The 26951-nt window shown below is 39.9% G+C and overlaps 2 protein-coding genes across 4 annotated transcripts in view; one reads left to right on the plus strand and one right to left on the minus strand.

Annotated features, from left to right (window-relative positions):
• The window catches only part of ABHD17B (abhydrolase domain containing 17B, depalmitoylase), a 53403-nt gene extending 35569 nt beyond the window's left edge, over positions 1-17834 (minus strand). The window contains exons 1-2 of one of the 2 annotated variants that reach the window (XM_047102149.1): positions 17267-17834; positions 16158-16232 (exon numbers count right to left, since the gene is read on the minus strand). The gene's annotated coding sequence lies outside the window, so the exon portion shown is untranslated. The remainder of the gene's footprint in view (positions 1-16157; positions 16233-17266) is intronic. The other variant, XM_047102134.1, reaches the window with a different exon arrangement.
• Positions 17835-18123: 289 nt separating this feature from the next.
• Positions 18124-26951, plus strand: part of CUNH9orf85 (chromosome unknown C9orf85 homolog) — a 133360-nt gene continuing 124532 nt past the window's right edge. For both annotated transcript variants that reach the window (XR_006966177.1, XM_047102152.1), the window contains exon 1: positions 18124-18452. Coding sequence is in view for 1 of the 2 variants with exons in the window: in XM_047102152.1 (XP_046958108.1) it covers positions 18351-18452 (102 nt within the window). In the remaining variant the exon portion in view is untranslated. The remainder of the gene's footprint in view (positions 18453-26951) is intronic.

Here is a 26951-nt window from a genome sequence, read left to right on the forward strand (position 1 = left end):
TGGGATATCTACTTGTAGACTCCACAAAGTAGGGAATAAGAAAATTTTTATGGAAGACACATAAATTTATAACTAGAAATAATTTTAAATGCCAATTAATGCTAATAGATTGATTTACCCTTCTTACCTAAAGATTAATCCAAGAAAAGTTACAGCTCTCTTTCTCCCTATAAAGAGGAGCTCCAATAAGTTATAAAATTAATAACAGTTGGCTTAGAGGGCTTTAACAGATCCATATTATTAACTTCTTGTAACCTTGTTATATAGGATATGAAATCATCTAGCAAAGAAACTACTTCCTAAGACATAAAACTTCTAACAATGTCAAGGGCTGGAAAAAATCATGAGCTTCTCCTTACAGTGAGGAAGAAATGTCAACTATCATTTATTTTAAAAATCAGAAGAACATATAAAAGTATACACAATGACTACTGTCAATTTAACTACGTATCAGGTTTCATCCTCCCGCCTTTAAAATTTTTTTTTTTCCATAACTGGTCTGTGGTATAGTATAAAGAACCCTGGTCTATGAATGAGAAAGGCTGGATTCTATTCCCTACTCTCACACTAACTAGCTCTGAGACATTAAGGAAGTCACTTTTCCCTGGATCTCAGCCTCCTTATCTCTAACATCAAAGGCTTGAATTCAATGGCACTTAAATTACATTCTAGGATCCAGGCCTCTTAATCTTGAATGTAAGTATAAAGTAGCTAAGAACGACTAATGGAGTAAGTGTCTGAATATAATGGGACCAAAGTAATAATTTATTCATTCCAAAAGGTTTTTTGGACTCTTGGACTTTCCTCTTATTAAATGTACCTAGGGTCTTATCTTTTTTTCTCTGACAGTTACCTTTTCCCTTAGTTTCTTTAGCTTTTATCTTCTACTTTAACATTTTGTCCAAAAACTCCTTTTTTTAAGAAAAAACATTTTTTAATGTTTTTATTCAGTTTTTGGGAGAGATGGGGGGGGGGAGACATGGAGGGAGAGAGAGACAGAGTGTGAGCAGGGGAGGGGCAAAGAGAGACACAGATTCTGAGGCAGACCCCAGGTTCTGAGTTGCCAGAACAGGCTGGAACTGTCCACGGGACTGGAACTCACGAACCACAAGATCATGACCTGAGCCCAAGTCGGATGCTCCACCACTCACTCAACCAACTGAGCCACCCAGGCGGCCCCCCAAAGACTCCTTTTTGAAAGGAAAGGAATTTCTAATGCCTTGTTTTGATGACATTCTTCTCTATTATTGACAGACTGAAAATGGAAGTGGTCCAAATCAGCATTTATGTATTAAACATTAATTCTCAAAAGAATAGGCTCTTTCACTAGGCCAGTTCTGAGATAACCTCTTAAAAATGTTTATTTGGTGAAGGAGTGAAACTTCAGTTATTTAAATTAAGTCAGTGTTACCCTACCACTTATTTAATAAAGCAGTAGAGCAGATATAAATCTGTTTCAGCAAATAAGCAAAACCAAACCAAATGACATGGTGGTTTTGATCCACAGAGTGGATGAGAGTAGAATTTCAACTGTCCCTCCAAATACTCATTTTGAAAAAGGTATTTTTATCAACCATGTGGAGAAAAGAACAACAGAACTGCATGATAAGCAGCATATAAGTATATTCCTCCTATTAGTCAATCAGTCCTTCTCCATCTATATAATTTCTATGTTTAGTGGGGATACAGGGAGGGATTATGGCACTTATGAGGTCAAGAGTAGTATTCCTGAACAACATCATTGCCTCTCTTTACACAGACTGTAACAAGTCGGTCAGTCCTCACTAATATGGCCTTCAGTCGGTCTACCAACAGTCTGGCCATCTCCACCACTTTTTTCCTCTTCCTGCCAGCTGCGTTTCCTTAGCTATACTCATCAGTAAGTACAGATTTGAAGAAACACCACTACTCCTAGAAAATGTGTAATCACCACTTGTCACCCTCACTTGTGCTTAATACCTTTCCTATCTCAACAAATCAACATTTTGTCAATGTTTCTTCAAACATGAAAATTTTACCTTTTGTGTACGTTTTCTTAAGGAGTACATAACAAGAACTAGAATAATTACTTCAAAAAAAAAGTTTACATGCCTAATTAAAGAAAACAACAGCACACCTGATCAATTGAGAGTCAATTTAAATTCTTTCAGACTTTTGGTAAATCATTTAATGGCTCTGAGGTTTTTTCTTCAGTTGAAAACATATGGCAACTAGTTTCATGTTCATTCAAGTCTCTTTTTATCCTAAATTCATGTGTTCTTTTGTAAATTGGTAGTCAATATATTAAATGTATTATAATGAATAATACGTATAATTTATTATTAATAAATCAACGCTCTTTTCATCTTATAAAAAATTAAGTACTTATAGAACATGGGGTAGATTTTAAGCTTCAGAAATCAAACGTAGATATCAATAATTAGGAGAAACTTTGTGAAGTTAGAACTGAGACTAGGATGTGATTTCCAAAAGCAGAGAAAAAACTCTCCGGGGTGAGAGAATAATACAGGTAAGAGTATGATCATAAGAAAGAACTAAAGCAAAGGGTGCATAGTAGAAAGGAGGGGGAAAAAACTGGAAAAGGGAAGAATTAGATAAATGAAAACATTTTAAAAACTTAAAATTTAGAAACAAATCTCTGTTCAACAATGTATAGAAACGACTGTAGTTCTTTACACATGCATTAGACAGAATGATACAGTCATTTAGGCAACTGCATAAAAGCCTACATACCAATGACTTAAGCGGAGCACAGTGACTTGGTAACTATGGTACTGCTGAAGAATTACTTTTTTTTTTATAATGTTTATTTTTGAACTAGAGAGAGTGTGAGCGGGGAAGGGACAGAGAGGAGAGAGACAGAAGATCCAAAGTTCTGTACTGACAGCAGAGAGCCCAATGTGGGGCTCAAAAATCACGAACCGTGAGGTCATGACCTGAGCCAAAGTCAGATGCTTAACTGACTGAGCCACCCAGGCACCCCAAGAATTTATTTAAATTTTAAGATTTCAAATTTAAGATTTTCAAAAAGAAGCCTCAAAAAGGCACATATTTCAACCTACTACATGGAGGCATGTGAAACATACTATTAGGAAGGTAGAAAATCAACAAATGGTTATCATATTGCAAAATGTATAAACCACATCCTTCAGTTAAATATCAACACTTGAGTACATTTAAAAATTTTTTTAATGTTTATTTGAGACACACACACACACACACACAGAATGTGAAGCAGGCTCCAGGTTCTGAGCTGTCAGCACAAAGCTCACAGCAGAGCTCGAACCCACAAACTGTGAGATCATGCCCTGAGCTGAAGTCGGACACTCATCCGACTGAGCCACCCAGGTGCCCCAACACTTGACTACATTTAAAAGTAATGTTTCTTCACATTAGTAGTACATATATCTACTCTGCAAAATAAAGATAATCTTGATTTACTGGATGTTTCTGTTAATAAAAATTTCATCTTGTATTTTTTTTAAAGAGGCAAGTAGCAAAGAAACAAGTGAATATTCCAGACTTGTTTCCTTTTAGAGACAATTTCTACACGACATCTACAAAGTCTTAGCCAAAGCTGACAGAGAATAACATTTCTGATGCTTAATGCCAAGTAATGCAACTACAGAAGAGGAACAGAGGCTTGCAAAAAAACCGCTGGAGCAAATCTTTGATATCTGATTTGAGAAGTATCCGATAGCTAGTTTTTTGGTGATCTACATGTGTAGTGTACCTCTGGCGTAAATACTTGTTAGGATGAAAGAGAAAGCAAGCATTAAAGATGGGTAGTCCATTCATCCTTCATTAATTGGGTTACATACCAATCAGGTTGTAGTTATAATTTTATTTAAAATGAATTCTTATATCCTTAAGTGTGTCAATTTTAATGAGAGAGCTGGAGCTTTCCAGCAAGAATATTTTATTTTATTAAATCTCTATTTATTTATTTACTTATTTATTTATTTAGAGAAACAGAGTGAGCGAGCATGAACAGGGAAGGGGCAGAGGGGAAGGGGGAACAGAGGATTTGAAGTCGGCTCCTCGCTGACAGCAGACAGTCTGATGAGGGGCTTGAACTCACGAACCGCAAGATAGGACCCAAGTCAGATGCTTAACTGAGTGAGTCACCCAGGCGCCCCAAGAATATTTTATTATATTGAATCCCAAAGGAAAAGGAAGCTTTTCCTTTGTAATCTGCCTGGATTTTTTTTGGCATCATGTCCTATGTTCACATATCTTTCTTTATACAACTAAATACAGTTCTCTTCCTCTCACTGCCCCCACAGAAAGAGAAATCTGATTGTACATTCTATTAATAATACCAAGAATACAAAAATAGTCTCTAAATATGACTTTCCAAAAAAAGGAAACCTATGGAGCATTACTAAATACAAGTCAAAACAGCATCAAATAGCAAGAAGTTTACACTGGCCTCCATAGCTTAAAGTAAAAATACAAAAAAGAGAGTTCAATGGAGAAGTCATTCAATTTCTATTATCCTTAACTGTGGATAAGACACACAATTCTCTTGATTAAGTTACTTTTCTATGCTTTACTACAGTTCCCAGCTTTCGCAAATGAAAGGACTGACCAGGGTTATGTAGAATAAGACAACAGAAGGAATTCAAAATGTGTGAGTAAACAAACAAATGGAAAGTACTTGAGAGTAAGTGTGAATTTCTCCCATATGTTCTCCAAATCTACAATTTCTTTTCTATACAGCCTACAAGGTGATAACCTGCTTAGGAACTCTTCTATGGCTTCCTTCAGTACTTCCAAGAAAATCTTACTTCTCCACAGATTCTTTTTTTTTTTTAATTTTTTAATGTCTATTTATTTTTAATCTTTATTTATTTTTGAGAGAGAGACAGAGTGTGAGCAGGGGAGGAGCAGAGAGAGAGAGAGAGAGAGAGAGACAGACAGACAGACAGACACAGAATCCGAAGCAGGCTCCAGGCCCCGAGCTTGAACTCACGAACCATGAGATCATGACTTGAGCCGAAAAGTCGGACGCTCAACCGACTGAGCCACCCAGACGACCCTGCACAGGTTCTTAAAGACCTTACGGGATCAGGCCTTTGTTAGCTTTTCCAAATTTATTTTGATACCGCTTTCATCACTTAGGGTTGTGGATGCTCTCCTCACCTTCCATTTCTTTAAAAGCATGAAAGTTGTTTCCGCTTCAGGATTTGCACACTCTCTACCTGATTTCTCATTATTCCAATCTCAAATGCCCCCTTTTCAGAGAGATCTTGTCAACCCCAAATGTAAGTTAGGTTATTCCTTTTCATAGCACCCAGTTCTTTTCCATTTCAGTTGAAAATTGTGATCCCTGTCGTGTATTCACCTGTGGGCTTACTCGATAAATGCCTATGGTCTTTACTATGAGGTCAGTGACCATGTGTTTTCTCTAGCACTACATAGGAAGTACCTGATCAATAACAATCTAAATGAAAAAGAGTAAAGAAAATAAGAACTTACAGTTATACCTAAAGACCTGATAGAATATAAACTGAGTTCATGCTAAATATAATCAAAATAGACTTTATTTTGTTGTTTTGAACCAGGATTCACAACACTAATGTAACTTATGGCTTGAATCTTTCTGGAAATCATGATGGTTAGCAAACTGTATTTCTATTTACACTGCACTCTATGCATTAAAACACCTTTTGATATATTTAAAATCCTTAAGAGAGGCAGTTAAATAAACAGACCATTAAGTTGAGGACAATTACTGCACATACAAATTACTAATTTGCCAGCTAAAGATGTTTTATCTGGCCAATTCCCATTAAATGCAACACAGCAAATCAATTTCCTGATTATAAAACTGTAATATTTTTATATATCAAGTTATATCATGAGTGTCTTTTGAAAATGTTGGGAAATACTTTATCTAAAGGATTATTTGATGGCTGGCCAAAAAGAAAAAAAGTTGAAATGCTTCCCAATTGATTAATATGGGAGGCCACTGTAACGAGGCTAGTACTCATGAATTATTTTGAAGAGATAATTTAAGTTTCCTTTTGGCAAAAATGGAACAACATTCTGTTACGTTTGAGGGTTTCTTTTGATATAAAATGTGTGCTAACAAGAAGGATTTACATCTTGAAGCATTCATTTTTTTTTTAATTTTTTTTTCAACGTTTTTATTTATTTTTGGGACAGACAGAGACAGAGCATGAACGGGGGAGGGGCAGAGAGACAGGGAGACACAGAATGGGAAACAGGCTCCAGGCTCCGAGCCATCAGCCCAGAGCCTGACGCGGGGCTCGAACTCACAGACCGTGAGATCGTGACCTGGCTGAAGTCGGACGCTTAACCGACTGCGCCACCCAGGCGCCCCGAAGCATTCATTTTTTTAAAACCATTTATTTATTGAGAGAGAGAGAGAGAGAGAGAGAGGCAGAGAGAGAGAGAAGACAGAGAATCCCAAGCAGGTTTTGCAGTCAGCACAGAGCCCAATGTGGGGCACGATTCCATGAAGTGAACTGTGAGATCATGATGTGAACTGTACTCAAGAGTTGGACACTGAAGTATTCATTTTTAAATTGTTCAGGCATTTAAAATAAATGATGTGTGCCTGTAGCCCCCAGGTGCAGCATATTGTCTTTAAGTGCTAAGGTACCAATCAATGCCCTAACACACCCATAAAAACAGCAAGTTTATCTTTAAAGGCGACTTGCCTTGCATCTACTTAGGGTAGTCAACTGACAGCTGCTGAAGGCCTCAGGTGGCAGAGACTACCCTCACTCAAATTTGAAAGTAGACTATCCAGTGACCAGGATACCCAGACGGTAAGAAGCCGAGTCCTTCCCTTTTCCTTTTTTAGCATCAACATCAGGGAATATCAGCAAATGTCTTGCTAACCATGTCCATACCCTTCAGGACCTAGGGGAGGAGAATGCTGGCAAGAATGGCGGCTATAAGCCTCTGAACCTTGATTTTTTTCTGTATTACTCTAATTGCTTTCCAGTATTATTAAAGGCAGAAGCAGAACTTCAGATTTAAAGAACATGGAGCCTACTTAGCTCTGTTCTTCACTTTGGTAGGAACCCCCAAAAATGTGTTCGTTAAAGATATGCTGTTACAGCTGACTAGGCAATAGCTACATTTCTGTAAGCAAATAAGTTTATGCATACAGGAGAATATTCCCAAACCGGGACAAGGTAAGAGAGTAAGTGGTGGTATGTTAGAGCAATTTGATGCCCTATTTCTAAAAACAGTTGGGGACACCTGGCTGGCCTGGTCCGTGTAACATTCAACTCTTGATCTCAGGGTTGAAAGTTCAAGCCCCATCCCATGTTGGGTGTACAGATTACATAAAAATAAAATCTTAAAAAGAATAATAAAAACATTTGGATTTACAATGACTTTTGGCAATTTTAAAAATAAGTCATAATAAACAAAACCCAGAAGTATCTAGTAAGTTAACAAAAGGAAATAGTTCATGAATTAATGCTGTGTATTTGAGTTGCTTCAGTTTAAAATTTTGTTAATTTCTTAGAAATGTGGTAATGACAAATCACTTTACTGCGAAACAAAATATGAAAGAGTTTCTAACAAGGGAAAAATACAATATTTAGTTTTTCTTTTTTAACCTAAGTGTTTGGCTATAACAATTGAAGTTTGTTATACAACAGTAACAATGTACTATATTTTTGTGTATAAAATTGTCATCTCAGAAGTCTTTCAGGAAGGGTTGTTTGAGGACTGGTACTGGTCTATGATGAAGTTATCATTCTTTGGCGAAATGAGAAAAACTAAGGACAAGAGTAGTGGGCTTAATGATTTTAAAGGTTTCCCTTACATTTGGACATTATGTCCTTTTTTATTTTTGTTAAAATACACATTGTCGTGAAAAAGAAAACTTATGTAAAAAATTGTAACAGGCACTAATGTCAAAAAAAATTTTTGAAGTAATTTCAAAACTTAAATTGGTAGCCTCTTCTTGTTCTTTCCTTTTTGGGGAAATTTGACCCTAAAAAAAAAAGTTTTAGTACTAAGCTTTAGAATTAGACATAAATGCAATCAACCCACACCTTAGTTACCTTAAGTTTAATTCACCCGAACCCATGGGTTTAACTAGTATTTTGGTCTTTTGTCTCCCAGTCTTTTTTTTTTTTTTTTTTTTTAATTTATTTTTGACAGGCAGAGAGAGAGTGAGTGTGAGCCTGGGAGGGGCAGAGAGAGAGGGAGACACAGAATCAGAAGTGGACTCCAGGCTCTGAGCTGTCAGCACAGAGCCCGATGCAGGGCTTGAACTCACAAACCACAAGATCATGACCTGAGCTGAAGTCGGACACTCAACTGAGCCACCCAGGCGCCCCTGTCTTCCAGTCTTTTTATCTCAATCATACCCGTGGCTTTAACTACTTCTTACACAGTAACAAGGCCTAAATCTAAAAACTTAAATCTTTAGCACAGACGTCTCCCCTAAGCTACAGACCCTGAATATTTCCATCTGTATAGCCCTCTCCTCCCTTTCCCTTTCTTCATTCCTCTCGTTCAATCAAGGCCCATCATCTCCTATGTATCTCTCTCCACTCCCTCAGCCACATCTTCGCTCAATCACTTTAAAAAAATTTTTTTAATGTTTATTTACTGGGAGAGGAGAGAGAGAGAGAGAGAGAGAGAGAGAGAGAGACAGAGACAGAGAGAGAGAGAGAGAGAGGGAGGCGGGGAGGGACAGAGAGGGAGACACAGAATCCGAAGCAAGCTCCAGGTTCTGAGCTGTCAGCACAGAGCCTGATGTGCGGCTCGAACTCACAAAGGGTGAGATCATGACCTGAGCTGATGTCAGACGCCAACAGACTGAGCCACCTAGGTGCCCCTTTGCTCAATCACTTTTTATTTAACATTAGAAAATCACTCACTAAAATCTATCTCCTATCCCTCTAATCCACACTCTATACTGATGCCAGGTGATGTCACTTTTTTGTTTAACATCTTTCAATGGGCCCTACAAGCCCTTTTGAATAAATTCTTTAGTATATCATATAGCATTTCCTCATCCTCTGTTTCCCAGTCTCTAGCCTTATTTCTGAGCATTTCCCTATTCATCCGTTCTACTGAACATCATACTATTCCTTAATGACAGACCTGTTCTTTCTTCCCTCTATGCCTTTGTGATACTGTTTCTTTTCTGTTGGCTGATTCCACCCCCCACCCCGCCAACTCAATCACTTCCCCTACAAATAAATGAAACAACTTTTACTGTTTTAAAGCCCCTGTTTAAGTTTTACTCCTTTCCCTAGGGGGAAAAAATCTCCCTTGAACAATGTTCATGCTGACAGATAGATTCTCTTCGGTGAAACTTTCTGAGTGTGCATATGCATGTATCAAGTCATGAAGCAAAATGTCTTTCTTATGTATTCTAACAAAAAAATTGAAAACCATTACCCTAGAGAATTATACCTGAATGTCCTTAATGTATAATTTTAAAAAGTTATTCTCACTCTTAATAACTTTACTGCCCTAAATCTTTATTAATAAAAAGCAACATTCAAGTCTGGTAAAAAGCTCTGAACAAAATGTAACTTGTAGTACATTTCATTTCCGCTATAAGCTTGCCCAAACCAGTTACCAAATAACTGATATGCAGAGAATATATACCTTTGGGGTTGGAGATGGCTAAGCTACAGAGTAAAAAATTAAACAAAGTATCTAGGTCACAGTCAGTGGACAGTATTTTTGGGAAAGGTTTATTAGAGGAATTATTTCCATTAACTTAAAAACACATTTAAGAACAATCTAAATTCAGAAGCATAACAAGTTTAGTGCAAGTGATAAAATGATAATGTCTTCTATTTTTGTTCCTAGAGGCATTCTTGTTTCACTCTGGGTTTGTTGAGATGAGAACATATACTTGCTTACTACACCAAGTACATGAGGTTATTTTTAACCCCCTTTCTTCCTCACCCTGACCTATACTAAGCATATACTTATTACCCTAATCCTATTCTTTTAATGTGACTACCTCTTAAAAATAAATGTTTAATAATCTAAGACAACCATAATGTTTGAATTTCTTTAGCAGTATGTATTTTTAAGAGTAAAGACCTCTATTGCCAGTTCTTTTTGTTGTCGTTATTTATTTTGAGAGAGTGAAAGCACAAGCAGGGCAGAGGGACAGAGAGAGGACAGAGAATCCCCAAGTAGGCTCTGCACTGCCAGCACGGAGCCCTAAGCAGGACTTGATCCCACAAACAGTGAGATCATGATCCGAGCTGAAATCAAGAGTTGGATGCCTAACCTACCGAGCCACCCAGGTGCCAATTCTAATAACGCATCCTTAGATACTACGAGAAGCTTCATGGAAGAAAACTGAAAATAAAGTCATAGCTAGAATATTGTTTGTGTCCTAATGATTTTCCAAAGGCCATGGTTTAACAATGTAACATAAGCTACATATTTTTGCTTTTATACAGTTTTAGCAATGTTGTAGAAAGAAAAAAAAAGGAGCACAGGGAAAATGTAACCAAATGCAATCAGATTTCATCCAGATTCTCCTTGAATTTCTGTGTCACTTTATACCATTTAGCAGCTTCAATTCTTTCCAAGTGCAAGAGGATACATACCCACTGCCTCCATCACAAAGACGGTACGTGGTGATCAATGAGCTAATGCCTGTAACACAATTTGAAGCTCTAGCACAAAGACAATATAAATACAAAACACTTTCTCAACCAAGCTGAGAGGATTTTCACATATAAAAAGGGTTACAGGTAGTTTACAAATGAATGTATGTTAATAAAATATATTATGACACCGACTTGTTCTTCCCATTTGTATTTCAGAATAGGTGGGATAAAATTTATCAGCTGGTGAGACAGATAATTACATGGTGATAAATGCTATGAAACTAGAGTACAGAGTGCCATATGAGAACCAGGTGGGGGCAAGAGGTAGGTGTTTTCACTTGTTATCTTCTCTCATCTTAATAATACTTTTCTCAGGTTATCATCCTTTGATACAGGAGGGAATCAAGGCTTCAGTTAATTTGTCCAAGTTCACATAACTTATTAAGTGGCAGAACCAGGGATACATGTTTAACCTAAAGACTATATTCTGTCCATTCTTCCAAGATTTTGCTAGTATCTGCATGGCTATTGCCCTGGCTGCACATTTCTGCTCTCGCTCCCCTTCTCAGTGAAGCTTACCCTAACCACCTTATTTAATGTGTCAAACTGCCTCCTTTTGATTTCTCCTTACCTTTCACTACTTTTTCTTTAGAAGTACTTATCACTTTCTAAATATTAGATATTTAAAAAATTTTGTATATTCCCTATGGTCCTCTGCTAGGTGGCAAGCCCTAGGAAGCTAGGGATCTTTGCTTGTTTACAGATGTACCCCCAAAATCTGTAATAGAAACTAATACACAACAGACACTGACCTAATTTCCCTTTACCACTTTTCACCTTTCACTGTATCCAAGAACTTGTGTAACCATTCTCACTTCCAATTCTAGGGAAAACAAAATAGTTAAGAGCTATATCTGAGCCAAATTAACATTAAAATAATATTTAAATTTAGTGTAAAATTGTTTAAAAATTAGGGTCATAAATAACCATTAAAAAAATTCTAGCCCAAATACAAAGTGATGAAAACACATGTAAAACAAACCGAAGTGTGTAGGGTGTAAATGATGATGAAAGATCAGTATTTAATGAGTGCCTGCTCACTTTCTATGATGCTTCAGAAGCTTAATGTAAGACATAATGGAACATGGGAATTAGAATACTCTACAGCAGTGGTTCCCAAAACTTAAGAATTTCAAAAACCAGTTAAATTTTTATTTTTTATTTAAAAAAAAATTTTAATGTTTAATTTATTCTTGAGAGAGAGAGAGAGAGACAGACAGACAGACAGACAGAGCATGAGCAGGGAAGGGGCAGAGAGAGAGGGAGACACAGAATCCGAAGCTGACTCCAGGCTGTGAACTGTCAGCACAGAGCCCAACGCAAGGCTTGAACCCACGGAACTGTGAGATCGTGACCTGAGCCAAAGTTGGATGTCAACCGACTGAGCCACCGAGGCACCCCTAAATTTTTTAAAAGTTGGAATGGTAGAGTTCCCAAATTTTAATTTTGTCACAAAAGTTATTAAAAACTAAATACAATCTACTATCACTCATTTCATCAGAACACATTAGCATAAGCAATGACATAATTTCACTATGGAGAGTAGTGATTTTATTGAGTAAATTTAGGTTCACAAACACCTCATATAAAAATAGTCCCATGTGAATTTAAGATCTAAATATGGAGATGTAAAACTTTAAAAAGGTGTATTAGAATATTTATAACCTCAGGATAGAAAATAATTCCTTTTAAGAGAAAAGGCACAATCATAAAAGAAAATATTTGGGGGCTCCTCCTGGCTGGCTCAGTTGGTAGACCATGGGGTCGCTGAGTTGAGTTCCAGCCCAACGTCAGGTGTAGAGATTACTTAAATAAATAAATCTTTTTTAAAAAATAATATATTTGACTAGAATTAAGAATGTTTAGTCACAGGGGCGCCTCGGTGACTGTCGGTTAAGCGTCCGACCCCCGGTTTCAGTTCAGGTCATGATCTCACGGCTTTCGTGGGTTCCAGTCCCGCATCAGGCTCTGTGCTGACAGTAGGAGCCTACTGGGGATTTTCTCTCTCCCTCTAAGTAAATAAATAAAACTTAAAAAACCCAAGTAAACAATTCACAGAAAAGGAACATGAATGGAAAAAAAATGGCCAAAAAATAAATGAAAGTGTTCTCAACTACAGGGCTAACTGGTGACATGCAAATGAAAACTGCAGTGGGGTACCTCTTCATATACTCCTCAGAATGGCAAACCATAAGGAGTCTAATAAAGTTATTTGGAAGGTGAGAATATAGACCCTCTCATCCATTACTGATAGAAACACTTGAAAGAAAACTGGTAGTTATCCAATAATGTTGAAGCTACTCCTACCCTTTGTTCTAGCACTCTACCATTAGATTTACATCTCAGGGCAATCTTCCTCAATGAGGGCTTTTTAGTTGTTTAACAAATGGGGGCACTACTGAACAGCTGCCAGGGACAGCAGGCACTCTTGGTGCATACAGATAATAATGCTGCCCCATGTCTTGTGACTTTTGAATATTCTGCTTGACACTCATTTAAGGGGATGAGGAGGGGGTGGGGGAAATAAGGTCAGATATTTATAAACAGGACTTAACACAAAGTATATTTGTATTGCTTTAACATAGATGAAGATTTTAAAGAATGTGACCAGTATATAGAGAAGACCGCACTTTTACTTTTGTCCAAAGTTTACCGAAAATAGTTACTTCAGAAACTCATTTATCAATGATGGTGCCACCATCGGTACTTAAACCCATTCAACACACCTATCTTAATTTGCATCAGCAGCTTACTCTATTCATGGTGATACTAACATGGATGCAAAGTATCTGGGTACTACTGTTTCTTCTAGCAGTGCTTCTTGGACTTTAATGTGCACACAAATCACCTGGGAATCTTGTTAAAATTCAGCATCAGTCAGTAGGGTAGGGCCTGAAATTCTGATTTCTAACAAGCTCCCAGAAATCTGATTTGCTAGTCTACTATCACCCTCAGTAGCAAGATTAGAGTGTGGTTTGGTCTGAGCATTTACACAGTGAAATATACTACTTTGTTATAAATTCTCATATTTTAGTAAGAGCATTACTTTAAAATATAATGTAAATTTACTACAAGTTTTAATGTTACTAATAAGTTTGTAAGGTCATTTAAATTTTATTTTATTTTTTTTTAATTTTTTTTTCAACATTTATTTATTTTTGGGACAGAGAGAGACAGAGCATGAACGGGGGAGGGGCAGAGAGAGAGGGAGACACAGAATCGGAAACAGGCTCCAGGCTCTGAGCCATCAGCCCAGAGCCCGACGCGGGGCTCGAACTCACGGACCGCGAGATCGTGACCTGGCTGAAGTCGGACGCTTAACCGACTGCGCCACCCAGGCGCCCCAAGGTCATTTAAATTTTAAATGAGTGCATTATTTTGAATTTCATTTTAGGGCAGTATTGGGAAAGCTATAAATTTTTTTTTTAATTTCTTTATTTATTATTTTTGAAAAAGAGAGGGAGCAGGTGTGCAAGTGTGGGGGAGGGGCACAGAAAGGGACCGAGGATCTGAAGCAGGCTCTGCACTGACAGCAGAGAGTCTGATGCAGGGCTTGACCTCAGGAACCTTGAGATCATGACCTGAGCTGATGTCAGGTGCTTAACTGACTGAGCCACCTAGGCACCTCAAGCTATAATATACTTTTATAAAAATGGGATACAGGCTCAAGAACCACTGCCCTAGAGGAAGTCTTGCACGTGAACCCAAGTAAACATATACAAGAATATTCCCTACGTCAGTGTTTAATAAGCAGTTGGGAAAAACTAAAATGACCAAAGGAATGTGACAGCCACATAATGGAACACATACCATTACCGCAGTAAAAATAAACTAGAGTAACCTGAATAAACATAGATAAATCTTGGAAAATTGAGTTTAGAAAACAAACTACAAATACAAATATATTTAAATAGTCTTAATCAAAGAAATATTATATATGTTCATGGACATAAAGGCATGTAGTGAAGTATAAACATAGGAAGGATATATTTTAATTTCCGGTCAGTGGCTGGGAGTGGGGGAAAGAGGAAGGAGGATTTAAGAGGGGTGTACAGAGTACAAAGAAAGCTTCGTTTCATTTTGTATTTGTTTCTTCAACTGAGTAATGAGTGCATGAATATTCATATCATATGTTGCCAATACTTAAAACTGCTGTGCTATTTCTCATTTCATCCGAATTGGCAAAAACTGTTGGGTCCAGACAGCTGTTTGGAAAATACTACTCCAAAGCAAAGAATTCAGGGCTGGAAGTCAGAAAACCCAGGTTCAAGTCTCAGTTCTGCTTCTTAAAAATTATGTAGCTTTAGGCAATTCAAAGAATTAACTTCTCTGGGCTTTATCTGTAAAAATGTCATAAAACATCACTTGTCCTCCCCAACTCACAAGGCTGAGCTTGAGAGGTATAAACACAGAGCAATGTATACGAGAATTTTTTAACAAGGTAGGAAAAGGAGTAATTTTTGAGAATGAAGAACAAAACCTTGGATATATTAGAAATAAAATCTACCAGTAAATAAACCAACAAAGCAACAAATTTGTCACTATGTTCTTGTCATTACTGATTCTAAAGATATTAACACCAATCTTAACAAGGAAGCAATTGAGTTATCAATTCTTAGATGATGGCACAAGGGTAGACAGTCTCCCTATTACAATTCTATTTCTTTAGGCTAATTCTTCAAGGATACCGAAATAAGAGAACTGCATTAAAAAGTACTCTTCTTAAACTAAAACAATTAATGCCATATAACCAAAGTAACTTGGTTCTCGTTGCCCTTTCTACAAAGGGAGCAGGTGGCACATTGATTAGCCTTATATCACAGATGGAGAAACTGATTCAGATGTGCGATAGCTTGCTTGTCCTAAACCAATTCAGTGACAGAACTTAGAACAGACACTAATTGCCCAGTACTTCTGTGTTCATTAAGTTACTAAGAACATTATTTTGCCATGATGACTTATGATAATTTTGTTTGTCACAGGATACAGAAAATTCTTTGTCAGATATCACTGCATCCATATTTCAAAACAGGCAAAGATACTCAAGGAAACAAGCCACTTACCCAGTACAGTCCTGCACAGCAAGGGACAAAATTAAAACTGCCTAGCCTGCTAAAAATCTAATCCTATCCTTCCCAATTAACCTTATTAATACTAGAGTAGGAGAAAAGAGAGGTCAAAATATGGGTGAGGGTGCTATTCATTACCTCATGGACCTCCAATAATACAGCAACTATTTTACAACAGGGATTTTATTTCCTTTGTAAATAGGAACATGGCTATCTCCACTGTTCTTTAAGCCCCCACCTCTATTCTCACAATAAAAATTAACCAACAAGCAAAGACTTAGGCATAACTATGATTATTAAAATACTGACTACGATTAGATACTAGATATGTTACACAAATGAGTTTATGCTATCAACGTATAAAAGAGACAAACTATGGAGAAAAGTTCATTTTTTGTTAAGTTTTCCTGTTAACGTAAGGAGATACTATTACAACATGTACCTGATTTTTTTACTCAGACACATTAGGCAGTTCCAAATTCTGACACAAGCTCTCCAAAATTCTTTTTATTGGAGCCTTAGGAAAAAAAAAATCAATGAATCATCTTGCGCATCAAGTATTATATACACATATACTACGAAACATATTAAAACAGAAAAATACCTTTTCATAAGCAGCCAAATTTAAAGGTCACCCTCTCTGTATTCCGTTATTCCTCTTTTTTGCTTATCAAACCCACCTCACGCAGACTGAAATCAAAGCACCGTGAAAAAAAAAATCCAACCGTGTTCTGGCATTGGCAGAAATCTCCCCAAGGATCAGAGCTCTTAACTTCTTTTTTTTTTTTTTTTTAAACAAGAAGCGAGGGTTAAACTCACACTTCTTTAAAAAAAAAAAAAAAAAGCCTTCACAACCGTACACTGTAACTCGACAGAACTTTCGTTTCAGGGTTAAAAAAAAAAAAAATCCAAACAAAACCTCTCATTTTCCAACTCAAAGCAATTACTGATGAGCCTACCCTAGGGCTCGAAAACAGAATTCGAAACAGTTCAAGCTGAGCCACCTAGAGAAAAAGAACCCTGCGACGGCCCGCCGGGAACACACAAATCTTCGAGAACGGGGCCGATTCGATCTCAGATCGAGGCTGGCACACACGAGGACATTCAGGAGAAAGCTTACAGGCATCGCCAACCTCACAGGGAGACGGGGAGGAGAACGTGAACCTGACCCTATCTTGCGGTCCACAGGGAGACCAGCAAAACAAGTGAAACGAGACCCTTTTCTGCGAGGAGGACCCAAGACCTTTCCCGGTCTGTCTGTCCGTGTCTCTCCCGCCCCCAGACCCCCGCAGCCTCTCCGATCGCAGGGACTCTCCTACCGCTCTCGCTCCCGGAACCACCGGAGAAGCCTCTCAAAATCAGAGCCGATCCGAAGTGGCTTCCCCGCCTTTCGCCGGCGCCGAGAGAGATCCCGGTCGCCAACAACAAAGACGCCTCCCGCTCCCCTCCCCCCTCCCGGCCCGGGCTCGGCCCTCCCGCGCTGCGGCTCCGGGCCTAGCGCCCCCTCCCCGAGCCCGGCCGCAGCGCCCGGCCCGCCGCGGCCCCACGCACCTGCACCTGAGGGGCCGCGGCCAAGGTGTCGGGAAGAAAGGGCCGGCAGAGAGCCTGTGCGGACGCGCTGTCCTCCACAAGGTGCGACCCACGCTGCTGCCGCCGCCACCGCCGGACTCTCCCGGCCTGCGGGCGGGCGCGGCCGAGGAGGGGGGGACGAGGGCTGCAGCCCCCGGCGCCGGGACGAAGAGGGACGGCGGCGCCCGAGGGGGCCGGCTCGCGCTCTGGGGTCTCGCCTCGCGCCGGCCCAGCTCCCGCACACGGGCTCGCGTTCTGCTGACTAACGGCCCCGGCGCGAGGCTCTGGAGCGGCCGCCGCCGTCGGCTGCTCTCGGGCCTCACGTCCCGCGCGGCCGTGGTCGCAGCCGCCGCCGCCACCTCCCTTTCTGGCACTGCAGACACCACCCAGACCCAGCGAGGTCTTTCTTCTCTTTAATCCTCCTTTCTTCGCTCCTCCTCAGCCTGCCACCGCGGGGCTAGGTCTGGTGGCGGGAGGAAGGCTGGAAGGGAACCGAGGGGGGCGAGCAGAAGCCTCGCTAAGGCAGGAGTTGGTCACTGACTGGAGGGAGATGCCAAGCTGACCCGGGCTCCAGCCTCCAAGCGGGCTGGGGGAGGGACGCAGCCTAGCTTAGCCGGCCTTCCGCCAATCACAAGCCGCACAGCGGAGTCGGGCTCCGGGAGAGGCTGAGCTTAGTCGGCAGGAGGCGGGGATTGCGGAAAAGAAGAGCCAATAGAAGCAAATACTCTCCGCCTCTCCTCCCTGATGGACTGCCATGTTCGGACCAATGGGGGAATAGTCGCTTCGAAGGAAGCGGGATTCAGATGCCAGGTTTGAGAGAGAGGTTGCGCGGAGGGGGATGGGTCGAGACTGGTTAGCATGGAAGAACCTTGAGGGTTCTGAGGCACCAGAGGATGTCCTTTGACCGCCTTGATGAGTCACGTGGACTGACGGGGGCGGGGCGGAAAGGCTGGATAAGTTCCTTCCGGGTCAGTGACAGAAGCGTGGACTCCGCTGAGTAGTTGCTGGCGTCTTGGTCCGCTCCGCGTCTTCCTCGTATCAACGCGAGGTGATTGTGGTTTCCACGATGAGCTCCCAGAAAGGGAACGTGGCTCGTTCCAGGCCTCAGAGGCACCAGAATACGTTTAGCTTCAAAAATGACAAGTTTGATAAGAGTATTCAGACCAAGGTAGGAACCTGCCTGTTGCACCAAATCTGACTCTAGAAAGGAATGGTTCGGTGGAGGGGAAAGAGGAAATGCGAGGAGTTGGCGCGAGCGATTGTGGACCGCCGCCCAGAGTTAGTTTTGGCTGCAATACAACCTTTTCTAAAATGATTTTCCCACGCCCTTTCTTTGACCAGGACGTGTTATCTCCTCCTAAATATATTTGGCGGTCAACAATTAACCAGTTGCACAGTGAACCTAAAATGCAAGTGGAGAATTGAGTTGTTGAAGGGTTCCCATATCGATCACATATTTGCAGTGGGAAATGAGGATAATGTCACGAGTGTCTCTCAAAGTTTGCACCAAGTTTATACAACCGCTATTTTTTTTTTAATGTTTATTTTTGAGAGAGAGAGAGAGAGAGCAAGCGAGTGGAGGAGCAGCAGAGAGGGGAGACATAATTCGAAGCAGGCTCCAGGCTCCAACCTGTCAGCACAGAACCAGATGTAGGGCTTGAACTCAAGAACTGTGAAGTCATGACCAGAGCCAAAGTCGGACTCCCAACCGACTGAGCCATCCAAACGCCCACTATTTCTTTGTGTAAGCTCCAAGCCCATAGGTTTGTAGGAAGAATGTGAAGGCTTAAGTGCTCTTAGCCCCAAGGGTCCTCACCAACATAATTGGAGCATCTGTTTCTTTTGCAAGATTGTTTTGAGGATCAAAGTATTTGGCTAATGTAAAAACGCTTGTTTTGTTGGTTGTAAGTCTTTTACTTCGTAAAAAAATTTTTTTAATGCTAATTTATTTTTGAGACAGATAATGCGTGGGGGAGGGGCAGAGAAAGAGAGAGAGAGAGAGAGAGAGAGAGACGTAGACACAATCCCAAGCAGGCCTGACAGGAGGTTGGGGGGTTGGGGGGGGGGGGACGGGGCTCGAACTCATGGACCCTGAGGTCATGACCTGAGCAGAAGTCAGAGGCTTAACTGACTGAACAACCCAGCTGCCCCAGTCTTTTACTTATTTAGGAGGATTTTTTGTGACCTGGGAGAAAATTCAGACTTTTTATAGATGCCCAGAGGCATTGGATTGTACACAACTAATTTGCTGTAGGTATCTTCCTCTTCTCCCATAGCTTTATGGAAAGGAGATAATTGAAGTCATGGGCATCTTGGGTGCGGCCATCATATTAGATAAAACTGATTTCACATAAATTAGAGTTTGGATTTACTAAGTGTGTGGCTTGTGTCATTTAATATTTAATTCTCTGAGCTTTATTTTGTCTCAAATGGAAACTTCCTAGGCTTCTTGTGAGGCTAAACTAAATAATGTAGGTAATTGGTCTGGATCATAGTAAGTGTCTCAACCTTAATTAAGAAAGCAAAGTAAACTGTTCGTGGTCACCTGTGATCTCCTTTCCTTTTTCTCTTTCTGTCTTCACTTACTTACCTTGCAGATATTTAATGAGCACCCTCCATGTACAAAGCCGTATGTGCATATATTTGCAGTGTTATAAAGAGTTGACTCTGCCTTCAGGGATCATATAGTTTTCTGCATCATTGGACAGCAAGCAAGCACAATAATGTATATGATATATATCATTATGATAAATTCTGATGAAATGAAAGATCAGTAAGAAGAGTAAAGAGGGGTATTTCTTTTTCATTATTATTTATTAGAGAGAGAGAGAGAGAGAGAGTGTGTGTGTGCGGGAGTAGGGGAGAGGGGTAGAGGGAAGAGAGAGTCCCAAGCAGGCTCTACACTCCGCGGAGCCCGATGCAGGGCTCAATCCTATGACCCTCGGATCAGGACCTGTGCCGAAATCAAGAGCTGGTCACTCAACGGACTGAGCCATGCAGGCCTTCCAGGAGAGATAGTTTTAATTGGGTGCTCAATGGACATCTTTCCCTTACTTAAGTTCAATTCAGAAAGAAAACCTGAAGCAGCATTTCAGAAGACTTTTGCAAGTTTTTGCTCATTGTTAATAGGTAAACCAGGATAAAAAGCTATGCTATTCCAAGTAGAGGTCTGCCTTGTCCTGTATTTTTGCTGTAAGGTTTTGTGCGAGCATTTAATTCTGATTATTTTTCATGAGATGATAAAAAGCAATTTTAGTAAGTATTTACCTACAGTGTAGCTTACTATACCTCTTGTAAGTATGAGACTTCTTGGACTTGTACTTCTTGTGCTAGCCTTTCTCCCTAGACTCCTTGTACTTTTCTTTGTTCATTTTCCTGATGTTCTCTAACAACCATGTCATTAGATCTTTCCATGAGTCTCAAATTCAGTCACTAAGTTTCATTTTATAATTTTTATCATTAATTTCTTTGCCTCTTTTAAATCATGAGGAAGTCTCACTTGTCTGTTGATAGAATGAGCAGGTGTTTTGTTATTGGAGAATCTGACAAAAACAGAAGAAATATTTTACTGATGAAAGGCCATTAGGTTGATTGTTCATCTAATGGAGGAGTAATAATTGGCTGTGTTCGTAGCAAATTCTCTTGATCCAGCTATGTGCATCTATCTAAAGCCAAGATTTTGTCAGAAACATCTGACCCTGTCTTCATTCCTATGCTTCATACCAAAAAGCTGCTTGATTCAGTGCCATCCAACAAAAGGGTGGTGAGAGTGCATGGTTGTCTGTAACTCTCCTTAAGGGACTGTAGTGACAATTGCTTATTTGTACCTCATTTGTAAGAGTCCTGCACAATAGCTTCCCTTTTCTGCCAACCGGTTCGTCAAGACTCGACTGGGATTAGAAGTTGAATAATGACAGATGTTTTATTGGGAAGTTTGTCTGAGCAAAGGACTCATTCTCGAAAGGACCCAGGTGATAGCTGTCTTCGTGTGGTCTGCAGTGTCCTCTCATGACTTGCTGAGATGGAAATAGGTTTAAATCTCTTCTAGTCATTTCATACTAAAATGTTGATTGTATCAGGACTGCCTTGTGTCCCTGGAAAGGCAGTGATGTGTAATGAAAAGAACATTGATGAAGAAAAAGGATCTACATTTTAGCCTCTGTTGTTTATTTTGCTTTGTGATGTTAGGCGGTTTACCTAGATTTTAATTTGCAAAATGGAGTTAATACTATCTCGTCTTATTTGCCTCTCAAGATTGCCATAGGGATCATTACAAAAATGTCTTTACGAAATAGTATACAAATACAAACAACATAAAGCAGATGAGAATTTATGTAGACATACTCAAAGCAAATTAATTAGAAAAGAAATACACTTATTGGAGAATACTGAAAATGGAGAAATGTGGATAGTATAAAAGTAAAATTACCTTTTCCCAATCCTATTCCTCTTTAAGTGTAGTCACTGTTAATTTTTTTTTTGTTAACAGTTTATATATATTTTTAGACATCTATGCACAATATGGTATATATGTAATAAAAGAACATTTTTTCTTCCTCATTCAATTAAGGTAGGTATGTCAGAACACAAAAATTAAACTTACTCTTTTTAATGGCTGTATAATATAAATGTAGACTACCTTACTTTCCTGTTAGTAAACGCTTGACTTATTTTCAGTTTTTCACTATGACAAAGCTGCAGTGAAATTCTTAGATTCACATATGTGTTTCACATTTATTATCTAGCACCAAACACTGTGCTAGATGCTAGAGATATAGGGTTGAACGTAATATAGTTTGGTGGGCGAGATGAAAGCAGTAATCAATCTTTCAAGTATGTTAATACAAATCACAGTAAGGATGATGAAGGAAAAGTCTCAGGGAACCTGAGTATCAAGCAGGAAGTCTTGATTAAGTTTGGAGGCTTAAAGAAGGCTTCCTTGAGATCTGACAGATGGATAGCATTTAACTAAATGAAATAGGAAGAGCGTATATCTTTTTGATAAGAATACTATTTGTTTTATGTGTGTTGTTAGTGTTGTTTCTACTAGCATTTCCCAAAGTGCCCCAGGATCCTATCTTCTCGATAGGGCAGGAGTTAGTTTCGTGGTCAAATTACTTTGGAAATAAGTATATACCGGATCTCACTGTTAGGGGTCATAGTGTGCATTGGCATACAACACTAAGATGTTTCGCTCTCTAAAAGTTGTTTAGGGGGGCGCCTGGGTGGCTCAGTCGGTTAAGCGTCCGAATTCGGCTCAGGTCATGATCTCACAGTCTGTGGGTTCGAGCCCCGCGTCGGGCTTTGTGCTGACAGCTCAGAGCCTGGAGCCTGTTTCGGATTCTGTGTCTCCCTCGTTCTCTGACCCTCCCTGTTCATGCTCTCTCTCTCTCGGTCTCAAAAATAAATAAATGTTAAAAAAAAAAAATTAAAAAAAAATGAAAGTTGTTTAGGGGCACCAGGCTGGCTCAGTGGGTAGAGTGTGCATCTCTTGATCTCAGGGTTGTGAGTTTGAGCCCAACACTGGTGTAGAGATGACTTAAAAATACAATCTTAAAATAAAGTTATTTAACCAAAACTTGCTTGGTTATGGAACCCTTTGGTTTCCATAATACCTACTGACCTTGAACTTATTTCGGGAGCAAGAAATTCATTTGGGAAACTCTGGTCTTTATCTTGAAGTGGAAAAGGAAAATGAAAATTGGAGGCTATACTCTCTAAATCATTTTGGAAAAAAAGTTTTATTAGTAATAGCTAATATTTGTGTGCTTAAATGTGTTAGCTACTATGCATACTTAATATACATCATCTAATTTTGCTCTTCAAAATGACCCTAAGATAGATGCTATAATTATCCCATTCTGTGTATTGGGAAGTTAGGACTTAGTGATAGTTACATAATTAGCACATGGCTGTCCGCTGATTAGGTGATGTCTCTGTTAGGAGACCTCAAAGGACAAGTAAATCAAAGACCCTTTTTTGTGTATGTGTGTTGCAGTTTTTGTTTTTAAGTGATCTACACCCAACGTGGGGCTCCAGCGCACTACTCTGAGATCAAGAGTCCGGTGCTCTATAGACTGAGCCAGCCAGGCACCCCGATGTTGGTTTTTAGTACTGTATTTTTGCGTGTAATAGAAACACTGTGACACCACATTAGGGTCAGAATAGAGATGTGCTTTATTGCTACTGCCCCTAACTACTACCTGTTTGAAATGTTCCAGGGGAAGGTCTCTCCTCCCAAGGATTATTTAGCTGACTGTAGTGTGACATAGCACAGGTATGGGCTGCTTGGAGTGGGTCTCATCTTTTCAGCCAGGGTTCTGGCAGAGGTAAGGGTCCTTTCCCTCACTGTAATGCCAATAGAGTCAGATCCTTCAGCTTCTGGTTGGGTGGAAGGCTATCTTAAGTTTAAGATGGTATGATTACATTTACAGCAGAACAGGATTCTGTGTTTACAAGCACCTTTATTCACAATAGGCAAAGATTGGAAAAAAAAAACAAAACACCCAAATATTTATCAGCAGGAGAGTAGATAAATGGATTGTGTCAGTCATCGATTGGGATACTACTTTGTTATTAAAAAAGCACCATCCCTGGGTGGCTCAGTGAGGTAAGCACCTGGCTGTTGATTTCAGGTCAGGTCATGATCTCATGGTTCGTGGGGTTTAAGACCCTCATCAGCCCCTTGCTGATGGCGTGGAGCCTGCTTGGAATTTTTTCTCTCCCTCTCTCTCTCTCTCTCTCTCTGTCTCTCTCTCTGCCCCTCCCTTGTCCCATGCGTGCTCTCTCTCTCTCAAAATTTATAAACTTAAAAAAATTAAAAAAAAAAATTTTTTTTTTCAACGTTTATTTATTTTTGGGACAGAGAGAGACAGAGCATGAACGGGGGAGGGGCAGAGAGAGAGGGAGACACAGAATCGGAAACAGGCTCCAGGCTCTGAGCCATCAGCCCAGAGCCTGACGCGGGGCTCGAACTCCCGGACCGCGAGATCGTGACCTGGCTGAAGTCGGACGCCCAACCGACTGCGCCACCCAGGTGCCCCAAAAAATTTTTTTTTAAATGGAGCACCTGGGTGGCTCACTCAGTTGAATGTCCAACTCTTGATTTCAGCTCAGGTCATGATGGCAGGTTGGGGGTTGAGCCCTGCATATGGAGCCTGCTTAAGAGTCACTGTCTCCCTAGGGGCACCTGGGTGGCTCAGTTGGTTAAGCCTTCAACTCTCAGTTTTGGCTCAGGTCATACTCTCAAGGTTCGTGAGTTCAAGCCCTATATTGAGCTCTGTGCTGACAGTGTGGAGCCTGCTTGCCATCCTCCCTCCCTCTCTCTCTCTCTCTCTCTTTCTCTCTCTGTCTCTCTGTCTCTCTGTCTCTGTCTCACACTCTCACACTCTCTCTCTCTGCCCCTCCCACCCCCCAAATAAATAAATAAACCTAAAAAAAAAAAAGATTCTCTCTTTTTCCTCTGCCCCTCTTCCCCACTCTCTCTATCAAATAAAAAAACAATGAACTACTGATACATGCATCGTTTGCATATATTGCATGCATTGTGGACAAATCTCAGAAATGCGTGGAGGGAAATGAACCGGGTGTTTCTTCCATCTACAGAAATCAGAGCAGCAGTTGCTTTCACTGGTGGGGGGATTGACTGGAAGGGGCTCAGGAGACTGTCTGGAATGATGGAAACGTGAGGGTCACAAGAGTGAAAACGTTTATCAGAGCACATTGGATTGGGCATTAAAATCTGTGCATGACATAAAGGTAAATTTTACCTTAATTAAAAATAGATACTACAAGGACTGCTGGGTGGCTCAATCAGTTAAGCATCTGACTCTTTTTTTTTTTTTTTAAGTCTTTTTTTTTTTTAACAGTTTGGCTGTTTTTTTTTTTTTTTAATTTTTTTTTTTTAACATTTATTTATTTTTGAGACAGAGACAGAGCATGAACAGGGGAGGGGCAGAGAGAGAGGGAGACACAGAATCTGAAACAGGCTCCAGGCTCTGAGCGGTCAGCACAGAACTCACGGACTGTGAGATCATGACCTGAGCCGAAGTCAGACGCTTAACCGACTGAGCCACCCAGGCGCCCCAAGCATCTGACTCTTGATCTCAGCTCAGGTCATGATCTCATGGTTTCAGGGATCAGACCCCTTGTTCGACTCTGTGCTGGTAGTGTGGAGCCTGCTTGTGATTCTCTCTCTCCCTGTCTCTGCCCCTATCCTGCACACCTGCATGTGCTTTCTCTGTCTCTCAAGATAAATAAACTTAAGAAAAAATAAATACTGCTTTTTCTTTAAAAAATTGATATCATGAGGTTGTATTCTTCTTTGTTTACTTTTTGTTTGGGGAAGGTATAGAAACACTACTTATACCAGTCTTTTAAAAAAAAGAAAATGATTAACTTTTCCAGAAAGAAAACAAAAAAGTTGACATTCTTCTATATTGAATATCTTAGCTGACCACAGGTTAAAATAATTCTAATAATTACATTTTAATATTTTCCCTTTATGTATGAGTTCTAGTCATGACCCTTGAGTTTACTTTTTTCTGTCAGCAAAGTACAGATGATCTTTACAAAGTGGACCTTGTGTATAAGATTACTGAGCCTGGGTATCATTTTTTTGTTAGTTTTACTCTTAGATAGAATCATGATTACTTAGTGTATGAGTACATATTAATAAATCACTAAATAATGAATAAAACCTTGCTGTGGAAAAGGATGTCCTATTGTTTGTAAGTCTCATTTTGTCCAGATAGCTTACAATCAAGTGGTATGGGATCTTTGTTCTATTTCCCCTAGCCCAGAGCTATTGCACTGTAGTGCAATATTGCACAGTCCCAGATTGGTTCAGATAATCCCTGGTGTGAGTAATTTCCTTGTGAGTGATCTGGCGCTAGTCACGGGAACAGATGTTATTTCTCAGTCAATAGGTATCAACAATGAAGGGTTAAACAAGTGGTAGCCATTGAACAAATCTGCAGTTGGGCAGATAACACAATCTATGATCCACTGTAGTTTCTAGCTAACCATCTCTGGGACTCTTCGAGATCCCTTTGATCTTTTTCCAAATTAGGAAATGTTCTTTGATAGGTTTCACCAATGCTGTCTATCAGATGGATTTGTTAAATCTGTCCTCCCCCCAATTGATTTGTTAAATTCAACATGATTTTTCAGTTGACCAGGTGACAATTGACAATCTATGGTATATTGGGCATTGCGACGTACGTGAGAATCTTATTGCTCAATAAAAGTCATAGTGCTAATGACACTCTTTACTTTTCCTTTGTGGTATTTTCAGTATTTAGAAGTGTTGTGTTTTGGTTATTTACGTTTTATTTTCTCTTTTCCGTTTCATACGGGGATATTCCGAATGTCTGTATTCCCATGGTGCTTCCACTTGAAGCCAATAGGGTGATTCTGCATGTTTCTTAAAATGAGGGCTGTAACAATATAATTGGTTTTTTTCTACGTCAGTCATATATTTTAGACATTTCATTTATGTACGGTGACGACCAGAATTGATTTGTCTTGATTTGATCCATTGTATTAGGGGATAGTACTATGCTCACCACTGGATTATGAAGCTTTGTAATTATGTGGACAGCCCTTGCTTCTTCAGAAAGTTGAATACACACTGTTAGAAAAAGTAGTCTCATGGGGCGCCTGGGTG

Source organism: Lynx rufus, unplaced genomic scaffold, assembly GCF_022079265.1.
Source record: "Lynx rufus isolate CCGP_SWC_20201006 ecotype Redwood Valley unplaced genomic scaffold, mLynRuf1.p SCAF_10, whole genome shotgun sequence".
Lineage (NCBI taxonomy): Eukaryota > Metazoa > Chordata > Mammalia > Carnivora > Felidae > Lynx > Lynx rufus.